Below are 14,056 nucleotides of genomic sequence, written 5' to 3' on the forward strand. Positions count from 1 at the left end.
AATTATTAATAATTTGAATCATAATGTCATTATTTTAATTTGAATTTATTAAATAATATTATAAACGATTTAATTTATTGCATTAATTGTAATTATTTTAATTTTGTTTCATAGTTTTTTTACATTTAAAAAGACATTACACATTAACATTAAATATACACATATATACACATTAAACATTATACCATTTTTCGAATTTTTCATTATTAAAAAAATTAAATATGGTACAATAAACATCACTGTTTTGTTGAAAGTGACCATGTTTTTTATTTTATTTTATTTTTTTACTTCCATTTAAAATATTTGCTCATTAAAAAGATTATAACCAGTGTTCATTTAGTATAATTGAGATACTTTTATAGTTTTTTATTATTTTGAATTATTTAAAAAAAAAATGTTTTTTATTTTAATTTTAGTTTGCTTTAGTAGTTTTGTCATCTGTTTTTTCTTTCATTGTTCTTAGTTGTTTTTATATAGTCTATATAGTTTATTTAAGTTTACGTTTTAGTTATTTTAGTACATTAAACATAGTTTTTGAAATTTTTATGAAAAAAATATTAAATATGGTACATTAAACATTATTGTTTTGTTGAAAGTGGTTTTAATTTTATTTTATTTGAATTTCTTATTTATTTTATTTTATTTTGTTTTATTTTATTATTTTATTTTATTATTTATTATTTACTATTTATTTTATTTTATTTTTACTCTGAAAATGCGTTCATTTAAAATATTTGCTCATTAAAAAGATTGTTGCCAGTGTTCATTTAGTATAATTGAGATACTTTTATAGTTTTTTATTATTTTGAATTATTTTAAAATTGTTTGTGTTTTGTTTTTTGTTTTCATTTTAATTTAAATTTTAGTTTAAGTTTTAGTAGTTTTGTCATCTGTTTTTTCTTTCATTGTTCTTAGTTGTTTTTATATAGTCTATATAGTTTTTATTAATTTTTATTTAAGTTTTAGTTATTTTAGTACATTAAACATTAAACTAGTTTTTGAATTTTTTATTAAAAAAATATTAAATATGGTACAATAAACATTATTGTTTTGTTGAAAGTGACTAAAATTTTATTTTATTTTTACTCTGAAAAAGCTTTCATTTAAAATATTTGCTCATTAAAAAGATTATTACCAGTGTTCATTTAGTATAAATGAAAAACTTTTATAGTTTTTTATTATTTTGAATTATTTTAAATATTTTTATTTTTTGTTTTCATGTCATCTGTTTTTTTCATTGTTCTTAGTTCTTTTTATATAGTCTGTATAGTTGTATTAATTTTTATTTAAGTTTTAGTTATTTTACTATATCAAGTTAATATAAATTAAAAAGAGAAATGTTGCTTTAGCAATTAACAGAAATAAAATAAGTTCAATTATTTTAAATATTTTTTCTTCTATTTTATTTTATTTTATTTTAGTTCACATATATTTTGAGTAACAAAAAGTTGTTTTGTTTTATTGTTTTAGTTTTAGTTCACTTTAATAACTATAATAACTCTGTAATTATAATAATTATTCTGATTACTTATGCTTATGATTTTTAGGATCTCAGCAGAGTTCCTGATTCCACTACCAGTGGAAGTGGATACATGGAACCAGTCAAAACATTTGGATCAGCCCATGAGGAGCAAAAACACATGGAAAAACCAGAGGAGCAGTGAGTTAAATATGTGATATGGTTTTGTTAGACCTGATTTAGCTTTAGTTAACAAAGTAATAAATTATTAATAATCATAATAATGACAAGCCATCATATAAAGATTGATTTATATGTGTTTGTTCATATTAAACAGGTCTCACAAAAAGGTTTCTCCCAGTGTTCCCGCAGAGGAGTCAAAAGTCAGTAGTTCTACAGACGTACGACCCCAAAAGACCAGCCACGACCCCAACTTTGGCACCAAGGCGAGTGTTGTTTTCTCAAACTTGGTGGATCAACATAAGCATGTTGGAACATGTCTTACTTGGCAAGATCACATTAGCAAATGTTGTTGTTGTTTAATATCTGTCCTATAGGGGGTGCTGCGTATCCATCTTTTGGAAGCTCAGGATCTGGTAGCGAAGGACAATATGATGGGTGGGATGGTGAAAGGCAAGAGCGACCCGTATGTCAAGATCCATATCGGAGACACAACCTTTAAGAGTCATGTGATCAAGGAGAACCTCAACCCCACCTGGAACGAGATGTATGAGGTGGGAATGCTGGGAAATGTAGTTTGAAAAATCACAGTGTCGCCGAAATGTCTGTAATGACTATGTTTTATTTCTATTTGTGCCCATTTCCTAAATATTTCAAATTATTATCTGTAAAATAATAATAGTTGTTTTCCATTTTTTATTAACTAGTTGATTCTGAGTCCTGATCACAATCTAGACGTGAAGTTTGAGGTCTATGATAAGGACTTTGAATCTGATGATTTCCTTGGAAGGTTAGTACATTTACCTTTTTTACTCATTTAAGTCTTAAGAAACCAATTTTTTGGAACACTTTATTTCATTTACTATATTTATCAAATAAATGACGTTTTACTTTGTCTTCATGTGTGTTCAGGTTCAAGCTCAAACTTGGCCATATCATCAGCTCCCAGTACAATGATGAAGTGAGTATCCACCTCTTTGGCTCTGGTTTGTAAGATCACAACATAATAAGCACATTAACCTTTCCCTGCTGCCTTTCTCTTTTGCAGTGGTTTACTCTGAATGACATAAAACATGGTCGAGTGCATTTGGTCTTGGAATGGCTTCCCACCTCAACACAGCGGGACAGACTGGACCAAGTCAGTTTTTCATGAGGGTGCACAGAGTCTGTTGGTTATTTTTAATATATAAAATTGGGTTAATACTAAGAAGTGTCTTTTTTCACTAGGTAATGCAGATGCAAAGCTCTCAGACCTACCAGAACAAGTCTGTGCCGTCAGCAGCGTTGTTGTTTATTTACTTAGAAAGAGCTCATGATCTGCCGGTGAGTCTATATACTTGTACGCAGAATATATATATATATATATATATATATAAATGATAAAATATGTGTGTATATATTATGTATATTACAAAATATGTATTTTAAATATTTAAAATATTTTTTTTTTTTTGGAACCTGTGATGCTTTTTTTTATCAGGATGTTTTTTTTCTTTGATAAATAAAATGTTAAAAAGAACAGTATTTATTTAAAATAGAAATATTTTGTAACAGTATACACTACCGTTACCACTACCATTTTATTCAGCAAGGATATGTTAAATTGATAAAAAGTGATAGTAAAGACTTATATTGTTAGAAACTATTTGTATTTTGAATGCTGTTCTTTTTAACTTTTTATTCATCAAAGAATTCAGAAAAAAAAGCATCACAGGTCCCAAACAAAATATTAAGCAGCACAACTGTTTCCAACATTGATAATAAATCAGCATATTAGGATGATTTCTGAAGTATCATGTGACACTGAAGACTGAAGTAATGTTGCTGAAAATTCAGCTTCGCGTCACAGAAATAAATGATATTTTAAAGTATATTGAAATAGAAAATTGTTTTTTTAATTGCAATAATATTACTTTTTTCTGTGTTTTTGATCAAATAAATAAACTATGATGAGCATAAGAGACTTCTTTAAAAACACCCAAACTTTTTTTGCACCCAAATTTTTGAACGGCAGTGTATATATATTTATATATAATATTATTTATATTATTACTGTTATTATTATTTATATTATATTATTTATATTATTATTATTTTAATATATATCCTATATTTATTTTTTTTATATATTTTTATTATTTATTTTATATTTATTTTATTTTGCATATTATATTTATACACACACACACACACACATATATATATATATATATTTATATTCATATATATATATATATATATATATATATTTAATAGCTATGAGAATCACTGTATTTATATTTATTCTATGTGAAATAATAAGTATTTCACAGACTATAAATGATCTTTATTAATAAAATCTCTATAAATTATGTTAATGATTGGAAAAGTAAAGAAAAGTTTTGTTAATAATAAGTTTTGTGTAATTATTTTTCAATGGTTCTATTGCTGTCTAGTTGAAGAAAAGTGGAAAGGAACCCAAAGCTGCTGCCGAACTTGTACTTGGAGGAACGACTTACAAAACCAAGGCAGGAGACTTTTTATCTATAATAGCAATCATGCAGTTCTACAAGAAGTTATACGCCATACATTGTAATGTGTTTGTAATATTCAAATATATTTTAATATATTTAAATTTTCTCTCTGTCCTCCTTAATGTAAAGGTGTGTGATCGATCAAGTTCTCCTCACTGGAATGAAGCATTTGATTTTCTGGTTTACGACCCCAAAAAGGACATGCTTGTCATCAAGGTGAGAATATGTTAGCCAGAATTGCAGTTAATACCATTTTGCGAAGATTGCATGCAATAAAATTATGCACTGAATAATAATCACCAAATATTCGGCAACTGCAGTATATGACAATATATATTTAAAGTTGTTAACATGCTAAAAATATATCAACAAAACTAAACCAACTGGCTCAGCATGACCTGAAAGAGAATGCCTCTATTGTGCCCTTTGTGGCAGCAATGAGAATGCAACAGTATTTTTGTTTAAACTTGAAGGGTTAATCTATTCAATTATAATTATTTCAGACTCTCATTTGATTTATTGTCATTCTGCGCAGCTCTCAAGTGCCTGGGATCAACCCATGGGCTCTTTGGTTCTACCAATCAAAGAGCTGCTTTCAAAACCTGATCTGCTGATGGACCAATGGCTCAATCTGGATGGAGCTTCACCGAAGAGCCAGATCCTACTCAGGGCACAGCTGAAGGTTAGACAACTTGAGCTATCTTCACTCATTTTTTAAGCATCTAGAAAGCCAAAAAATGTCAAAATGCAGTAAATATAACCATTATTTTCTGTTTTATCCAGATCCTGGATTCAAAAATGGCCGCCTTAGTAGCCATGGGTTCAGGTCCTGTGTTGAGTAATAAGCAAACGGCCACCACCGGTCAGATCAAAATCTCCTTTTCCTTCCAGAAGAAGCTGACAGTGATCATCCATGCATGCAGGTCTGCTGTGATTATAAACCCTTTTGAGCATCCAAGTCTTTCAAGTTTACAAGTTGCCTGTGTGAGTCTGAAGTTTGAGGTGAAGTGAGGACGTTCTGTGTTTGTGTGTTTTTTCAGGGGTCTGGTTACATCATCTAAGGACAGCTTAGACACCTACGTCTCCCTCATTCTGCTGCCGGATAAAAGCAAGGCCACAAAAAGAAAGACAAGTGTGAAAAAGAAAAATCTGAACCCAGAGTTCAATGAAAGGTTTGATTTGAAGAGAAATTTAAGTGAATTGTAATCCGTTCTGTGAACTGTGTACTATTGTAACGATGCACGATGGTGTGTTAATATAATTATTTAATAACACATATTGGTGTATTATACGGATGGTGTGTTTAATTCATCTTCAAACACTGCATTGTGCAAATCTGTCTTAGATGTGAAGTGGTTTTAAATGAGTTTTATCAGACCTTGACCGAGGAAGTGTGTGTCATACTCTCGTATGTTGTTCTGTAGGTTTGAGTTTGATATGAGTGTGGAGGAAGCTCAGAGACGAGAGCTCAGCCTTTGTGTGAAAAACGCATCCTCGTCCTTCATGAATCGAGACAAAGACGTGATCGGCCAGGTCAGTCCACCTGGGCTCACTTCAGTCTTACGGGAATATCCATTTAAAAGATCTAGACATCCTAACACTGTTACATATGTGCAAAAAAGGTGTATGATAATAAGACTTGTTTTCAAAGAATTTATCTTGAATTATGAGTTACTTTTACTATATAAATCTAACTAAATTAAAATTAAAAGTGCAAATTTAAAAAAAAAAAAAATGTTTTCAATATTTTTACTGTAAAGCAAGAAAAATGACTCTGACAAATCACAGAATTTGATATAAATAAATATATTAAGAATAAAATTATATACAATTAATTTTTTTATTTAATTTCAAGAGTAAATATTATAATGTTTATATTTATTTTATAACACTTGTAATTTAACAGTGTGTTTAAAAATAAAATATATAAATATATAATACATAATGTATATTTAATTTTACAGTAATTTATATTTATAATATTTAATTCAATTATCATTTTAAATATTTTAGTGTTTAACGTATTGATTTATTCTTGTAGGTGCAGATAGAACTGGGACAGGTTGACTTAGTCTCTGGAGTCACAGAATGGTGAGTTTTGGTGCTTTTAATACACAGACATATGAAAAATTTCGCTAAGCATCAGTTTTTCATGTAATTATATTGTGTGTATGTGACCCTAGACCACAAAACCAGTCATAAGGGTCAGTTTTTTTGAAATTGTGATTTATACATCATCTGGAAGCTGATAAATAAGCTTTCCACTGATGTATGGTTTGTAAGGATAAGATGATATTTGGCCGAGATACAACTATTTGAAAATCTGGAATCTGAGGGTGCAAAAAAATCTAAATATTGAGAAAATCGCTTTTGAAGTTGTCCAAATGAAGTTCTTAGCAATGCATATTACTAATCAAAAATTAAGTTTTATATATTAAGTTGATATATTTACGGTAGGAAATTTACAAAATATCTTTGCTTAATATCCTAATGATTTTTGCTATAAAAGAAAATATTATAATGTCCCATACAGTTGGCTATTGCAACTTATGACTGGTTTTGTGGTCCAGGGTCACATATGTATTATTTATTTTGTTCTGATGTCTAACTTCTTCAGTGACAGAATTTTTATTTTTGGATGAACTGTTCCTTAAATTGTTTTTCATTTTCTGCCAGGTTTGATCTAAAAGAAGAGCAGAACTAACAGAACACAGTGTTCTTGACCTGAGCACTTCACAGCCAACCTTAAACCTCTTTCTGAAGTTCATCAGGTTAACTTTGCTCCCGTGTATCGCCGCCAGTGCTTACGTTCCCTTGGCTTTTTTTTTTTTATAACTTCACAAACACATATATATATTCATCTGTTTATTTATCAACAGATGAGTGACTGGTTCATATGATGAATATGAATGCTCTTAGTGGTTTGAACATTTTGCCGTATTGACAAATCAAGTATTATATCAAGACCGATATATATAAATTGGTGATATCTGTATAATTCAGTATCAGATGACTGAATGTTAACCGTACGTATTTGCAGAGATCAGTGTTGAGTAGGTGGCTGGAAAGAGTCTCGTCTTCCTGTGCAGGTTGCAGGACGTTGCATTTGTGTTTAAACTCAGAAGGAAAAGGATGTTTTAAAATGGTTTCATGTTCTTTTTATTAAAAGTGAGAGGATACAATGTACAAATTTTTGAAGGATTGTAACTGACAGAACTTTGAGCACCAAAAATATAAAGTGGTTATATTTAGACATTATACACATCACCACCTAAAATCTTTAAGATGACTTGTTGCTGTTACCACTGCAGATATCCACAATCATACTGTGCGTTTGGACAAATAGTTGTTTACATGTCGATATGGCTTATGTGGCTTCTGCAGTCAATGTGTATTTAGCCAAAAATATGACATTAAAACTTGCATGTTACACTGTGTTAATTTTTAGGCTTTTTAAAAAGAGATAATTGTGAAAACCTTGACATATTAGGGAATTTAAATTGATTTCTAGGCCTGCAAAAATTATGTAACATAAAATGTTAAATTCCTGGAAATTTGTATAATGAGTGTTAATTTCTGGTTATTCAGAGTCAAATGCATTGAGCTGCATTCAAATCTCAGACTTTTTCCGTTTGGAGACTTTTGTACCATATTTAAAGTTGATTAAATTACTTGATTCCAAGGATTGGTACCTAAGTTACTGGAGTCCAGAAATAGCTATTTTAATGATACTGTAAAAGTCATGGAAATTCACTCATTGAAAGGGTGGGAACCCTGCAAAAGATCTAGACTGACCGCAAATACCTTTAGCTGAGCTTTGTTCAAGTTGTCATGATGTTTATAAAACATAATCTATACACAATCTACCATTCAAAAGTTTGGGGTCATCAAGACAAATTAAATTAATCAAAATAACAATGAAGGTAAATACATTTATAATGTTACAAAACAATTCTATTTCAAATAAATTCTGTTCTAAAAATATTATATCATAAAATATCATAAAACATAAAATATTTAGTTTACTCTATTTTTGATTGAATAAATGCAACTTTGGCAAAAATAAATAAATAAATAAATTATATATATATGTATATATATATATATATATTTTTTTTTTTTTTTTTACACGAAAAAAATAAATCTTAGACCCCAATCATTCGAATAGTAGTGTACAGTATTTTTCTTGACATATATTTTGCTGCATTCCATTAGTTTTCTATCACTGTGTGCATGTTTTATTTCCACATTTTTTATATTCTACATTAAAACATGCTGCAATGTGTTTTTATGTGCAAATTGGTAAATGCCAAAGAACCAAACCATGCTAAAGATGGCCATGATCTGCTGATCTGCACTACTCATACTGCCACATTTCTAAATGTATTGTCTTATATTCAGCTGTCAATAAAACAGTTAAGGCATCAGAATGTTGTCAAAAGCCTTTATTGATATTCGAACAAACCAGTCTGTGTTGATCATGCACAGCTTTATTGATGCTGCATTGTGCAAGCAAACAAACTCTACATTTGCCACCATTTAAAGGACAGGTGGTCTTTTATGTAGTTGTGATTTACAGAGATAAAACAGCCCATCAACAGGACGCTTTTGTCTTAGTATTTTACAAAATGACACTGTGACAAGCAGTTCATACATGAATATTATAATGACAACACGTTTTCTCATGATGTGAAGGCGAGGGTGCTTTTCTCCCTGATGGGAGACATAATCAGCCTTCCAGATCCATTTAGGCATCTTACCACAAATATCCAAAGACTTCAGAACCATTTGCATTTTATGTGAGACTGGAAAAAAAGAAATAATGAGATTTAGTTAACTTTGAAATAATTACTTAGACTGAGATGTGGCGCACGTTAAGTTTCCATCACATACCTGTCGATGAGCGAATCTCTCATAGTAGTTGCGATGGCGCTGGGCTGCGATTCACTCAATCTGAAGACGCTCTCGATGACGGACAGCTCAGTGCTCGTGGTGTCCAAGCCACAGAAGGCACACCAGTCGTTTACAACCATACCAGCAGCGATCACCTCACTACCACGATTCACTGTTCCAGCCTGTAGAAAAACAAGAAAACAATCAGCACACAATTTTCAATGAGCCAGCATCAGTGTACAGAAATCAAGTAGTTCCTTGCATGAATTTACCAGTCACTTCAATCTAGGGTTTGATGACATAGTGAATATGTTCACCTTATTTGTCATATAAATATAAAAAAAGGCTGAAAATCTGGATTGTTAGAATCAACACTCACTGACATTAAAATGACAGATTAAGAAAAAATAAGTAACTACGATTAACTTCTATACAAATGATCAAAAACATTTTCTGTTAATGTATATTTTACATAAACCCCAGATAAAGGAAATAATAACAGTGATTTTTTACCATAGTAAACATCACTGTTTACACTACTGTTCAAAAGTTTGGGTTGGGAAGATTTTTTTGTACATTTTAAAAGTCTTAGGCTCATCAAGGCAGCTTTTATTTCATTAAAAATTCAGCAAAAACAGTAATAATGTGAAATATTTTTAAAAATTTTAAAAAAACTGATTTCTATTTGAATATATATTAAAATGTAATTTATTCCTGTGATGCAAAGTTGAATTTTCAGCATCATTACTCCTTCAGTGTCACATGCTCCTTCAGAAATCATTCTAATATGCTAATTTGATGCTTAAGAAACATTTCTTATTATTATCATCATCGATATTAAAAACAGTTATGCTGCTTAATATCTTTGTAGAGACATAACACATTTTACAGGATTCGTTGATGAATAGCAAGTTTAAAAGAACAGCATTTATTTGAAATAGAATTTTTTTATAAATTATAAATGTCTTTACTGTCACTTTTGATAAATTTAATGCATCCTTACAGAATAAAACTATTAATTTCTTGAATTACTCATACAAACCCCTATACTTTCGTATGATATATACCGGGTAACACATACGTTTTTTTTATCCTGGTTCTCATAAGAGTGCTTGGAGATTTGGTTTGGTTCTTACACTGCACATAGTGTGATCCATTAAATATAACTTAACAAAAAAAATAATAATAATAATAGTGATAATAAGATCATTGGACTATATTTATTTTATAAAATAATAAAGTGTGGTAATAATATTATATTTTAAAATAAAGTGGAAGCATCAAATAAAAATACAATTATTTTACAGTAAACTTAAAAAAATTATAATATTTACTTTTTTTAATATGAATTTTCATCATTAAAATTAGCAAGCTTTTATTTTGGCGGGTTGCTGACAACTAAGTATACGCTCTCCCAGGTTTAACGCTTGGACTGAATAGTGTTTAGTGACTGAAATGTCACATTTTTGCATTGTGGTTTGAATATGGCAGCGAATAACCTAGAATTAGGCTTTCAGTTCGAACAGAAAAAGTATTACAGTTTGTCGATCTAAAATGGTAATTGTGCATTAACCTGTGGACCACTTATGTGCACCCCTGCATATTTAATATATAATAATTATGTCATAGAATTGAATCAAGTCCAAATGAAATGATTGTCATATTAAAGACCAGTCACTTACAACTAAAGGTACTTGCAGGAGTGATGAGAGCTCATCTTGATCTTCTATGGAGGTTTTAGGGTGGACGAGGCCTCCCTGGTTACTGAATGCACAGTAACTACCCACAAGCACCTGCTCTGCAATCGTCTGTCTGAACACTTCCACCTTGAGAGTGTCTGCAAGAATCTCTTCTGTTTCCTGTGGACAACAATTTCCTCAATTTAATACAGAAAAACATCAGCTTGGGAAAAAACGTTCAACTTTCTAATGGTTTCATTCATCTTACAGGCTTTTTAGAGAGAAATAATTTAGACACATTAAGACCATTTAAGGTTTGGCGAAAGCGCTGATTTCAGAGTCTTCCATTATTGTTGTTCTTACTCTGTCGAGGTCAGGATGAACTAGAGCAACATAGTCATTACAAGCGATGACGTTCCCCAGCGCAGAAAGACGCTCTTCTACTCTCTGAATCTGCACTGAATCTGGCAGGGAGTTCCTAATGTGCTGTAACTCTTGATCTGTCGTGTTGTTCGGCACCAAGAGACCGTGACGATTTCCTGCAGAAGAGCATCCCAAGATGGACACACAACATCTATTATACATCACGTATTAGGACATTAAAACAAAACCTAATCTGACGTAGCTTGAAATCTGAAAAGGTCAAATTCTTGCTAGAACGTCTGTATTTTAATCAACGTACAATAAATACAAAAATTACGTATCACAGATTTTTTAAAAGTCATTGAACTAGATATATTTTCTTACCCACACACATTCTGCCAATGATTCGACATCCTGCTATAGAGGCATGAACGACGGGCATTGTTTCTGACAGTTCACCTTCAAAGACACTGTGAGAGGAAAAAAAACAGGTATTCATCACAATCAGAACTGTACATCCTACTATATTGTGTGCATTGTGTGTATATATATTTATGACATTTATGACTCACCTGTAAAAATTTTCTGAACCGCCAATTGCTACCAAGCAGTAAGTGTTTGTGAGCTTGGCAAAGCATCCAATTTCATTATTCTTTTCAAATGACGCACGGACTGCCATTCTTCTGCTATTGAACTGATCAAAGCTGTCTGAACCTGATGACAAGCAACATTTATAGTGACATAATGGTAATAATAATAATAATAATATATATATATATATATATATATATATATATATATATATATATATATATATATAAACACACACACATATATACACATATATGTATGTATTATATATATATATATATATATATATATATATATATATATATATATATATAATCCCAAATATATTTAATCCCAAACAGAAATATTCATAGTTCAATAGAAAATTACTTTACATGATAACAATCATATTTCTAAACAGTATATATAGCTGTATTTTAGGATTAAATCACATGCTTGTACCTTGCTTTAACTAGGTTAGAGAAAATCTACTTCTGAACTGTTATTTTTAAACATAATGGACTCTAGGACACAATGATTAACTAAGGCAATTCTCAACAAAACCTGAGGTTAAACTCGTTCTAAGTAACTTTCATTTAAACAGTGCTAGTTAGCAGGTAGTTAGCAGTCGGCTAAATTAAGTTATTTCAACTTCTCTGTTCAATAAACGCTGCCGATTCTGAGTCATCAAATGACAACGCGGGTTAACAAAACATATTACATCCTAAATGTAATAACTTTACTTTAAAATTCATGGTGTTACAATAATAATCTTATATTTACCGATTGTCGCTCTATGGAGAAGCGTGGACTGCCGTAAACCACGTGTTCACTTCACTTCCTCAACGTGCTGACGTCAACGCGTTACAGGACGTAATACGCAAATCCATGTTGTCACGGGAAACACTGCAGCCTTTGTTTTGATTCTTAAATATCAAGTTCTCACATGCTTATTCTTTAAACAATTAAGAATTCGTATTCGTGTTAAAAAAGGATTATAGTATTAAAAATTGATTTTGGACACAACATTTAAATCCAAATTATATCCCTCTGTCGAGCAGAGTATTTCAATAAAATCACTCAGAAACTTTGAAAGCAATAAAATAATAACAATTCTAAAAATAATCAATTAAACAGCCAACAAAAAAATAATAAACGTAATAAAAACAGATAAAAACGAGTTTTATTTGCTTTTAAAATTGTAAATTAGTGTACTGATACATATGTGTTGGTATACTTTTACTTAAAGTGCCTTATTATAATTTTAAAATAACTATGTACAGCATAAGATCAAAAGAAAATAAAAACAAATAATTTACATGCGTTAACAAAATTTGCAAATTAAGTATTTACAAATACTACAAACGATCGCTTCAGTGACTCACATTTGGTACACTTGATTCCATTTTCATTCCATAACATAACAAATATGAATTAAATAAATATATGTTATTTTATCTTTTTCAAAAATGATTACATTTACATTTCTATAACCTGTTGTTGTCTAAATGGCTGAGACTGGCGAGCCATGTTCCCACATGTTTTTGGCATCCGCTACAAACCTGCGTAGCAACAAGACACACCTCTCCTGGCACTATGGATTTGTGAGCCAATCACGATCGAGTTTCCGCGTGACGTCGTTTTTGTTGATACTTCGATTAGCTGGCCACCTGCGAAACGTCACTGCAGCAGCGTGCACCCGTGACCCTCGACGTCCATCCCGCGTTTTCTGCCTGGAAACATCGCAAGCTAATCGGAGCTGTGAAAACGCAACATACCGGGGGCTGGAGTCGGCGTGGGGTAAAGTCTTGCCGTGCCTCGGCTCGTTAACGCACTATTGATCTGTTATTGTCCCAGTCACGGTGACAAACGCTCCCTGAGTGCTTGCTGCGTATGTAGGCTTTTGCAGTGTCCTCAATACATTGCTGTCCTGTTAGAGATGATGATGTCTCTGTTTCTCAAACCGAATCGAGGAGTTTTGTGAGACATAAACATCTTATGAATTCGGGAATGTTACCCGAGACATGTTTATTTTATCTTAATAGTGACATTAAGAACCTTGGAGTACTATGGTACATGAATATGCTAATTATTCAGTACCATGGTACTTTTTTTTGTAAAAGGTCGATGACAACAGTGCATAGAAATCACTAAAATATTTGACCCTGGACTGCAAAACCAGTCATAAGGGTCAGTTTTTGGAAATTGAGGTTTATACATCATCTGAAAGCTGAATAAATAAGCTTTCCATTGATGTATTGGTGACCCTGGATCACAAAACCAGTCGTAAGGGTCATTTTTTCAAAATTGAGATCCATACATCATATGAAAGCTCAATAAATAAGCTTTTCATTGATGTATTGTTTGTTAGGATAGGGCAATATTTGGTCGAGATACAA

General features: G+C 31.0%; 2 protein-coding genes across 3 annotated transcripts in view; one reads left to right on the top strand and one right to left on the bottom strand.

The window, feature by feature from the left end:
- Positions 1-8,070, top strand: part of esyt1b (extended synaptotagmin-like protein 1b) — a 31,572-nt gene extending 23,502 nt beyond the window's left edge. For both annotated transcript variants that reach the window (XM_051113560.1, XM_051113559.1), the window contains 15 exons: positions 1,548-1,660; positions 1,797-1,905; positions 2,017-2,193; positions 2,347-2,429; positions 2,552-2,600; positions 2,688-2,777; positions 2,867-2,962; positions 4,075-4,146; positions 4,282-4,368; positions 4,688-4,834; positions 4,936-5,075; positions 5,193-5,324; positions 5,577-5,685; positions 6,194-6,243; positions 6,829-8,070. In XM_051113560.1, the coding sequence (XP_050969517.1) occupies positions 1,548-1,660; positions 1,797-1,905; positions 2,017-2,193; positions 2,347-2,429; positions 2,552-2,600; positions 2,688-2,777; positions 2,867-2,962; positions 4,075-4,146; positions 4,282-4,368; positions 4,688-4,834; positions 4,936-5,075; positions 5,193-5,324; positions 5,577-5,685; positions 6,194-6,243; positions 6,829-6,856 (1,482 nt within the window). In that variant the 3' untranslated portion in view covers positions 6,857-8,070. The remainder of the gene's footprint in view (positions 1-1,547; positions 1,661-1,796; positions 1,906-2,016; positions 2,194-2,346; positions 2,430-2,551; positions 2,601-2,687; positions 2,778-2,866; positions 2,963-4,074; positions 4,147-4,281; positions 4,369-4,687; positions 4,835-4,935; positions 5,076-5,192; positions 5,325-5,576; positions 5,686-6,193; positions 6,244-6,828) is intronic.
- A 512-nt stretch (positions 8,071-8,582) lies between these two features.
- Positions 8,583-12,592, bottom strand: eif6 (eukaryotic translation initiation factor 6). Its single transcript, XM_051113562.1, has 7 exons — positions 12,441-12,592; positions 11,660-11,801; positions 11,472-11,557; positions 11,088-11,263; positions 10,728-10,904; positions 9,046-9,227; positions 8,583-8,957 (listed from the first exon to the last, which is right to left on the bottom strand). Exons 2-7 carry the CDS (start codon positions 11,764-11,766, stop codon positions 8,948-8,950), a joined length of 738 nt encoding a protein of 245 aa, XP_050969519.1. The 5' UTR covers positions 11,767-11,801; positions 12,441-12,592; the 3' UTR covers positions 8,583-8,947.
- Positions 12,593-14,056: the final 1,464 nt, after the last annotated feature.

Source organism: Labeo rohita, chromosome 6, assembly GCF_022985175.1.
Source record: "Labeo rohita strain BAU-BD-2019 chromosome 6, IGBB_LRoh.1.0, whole genome shotgun sequence".
NCBI classification, from domain to species: Eukaryota; Metazoa; Chordata; class Actinopteri; order Cypriniformes; family Cyprinidae; genus Labeo; species Labeo rohita.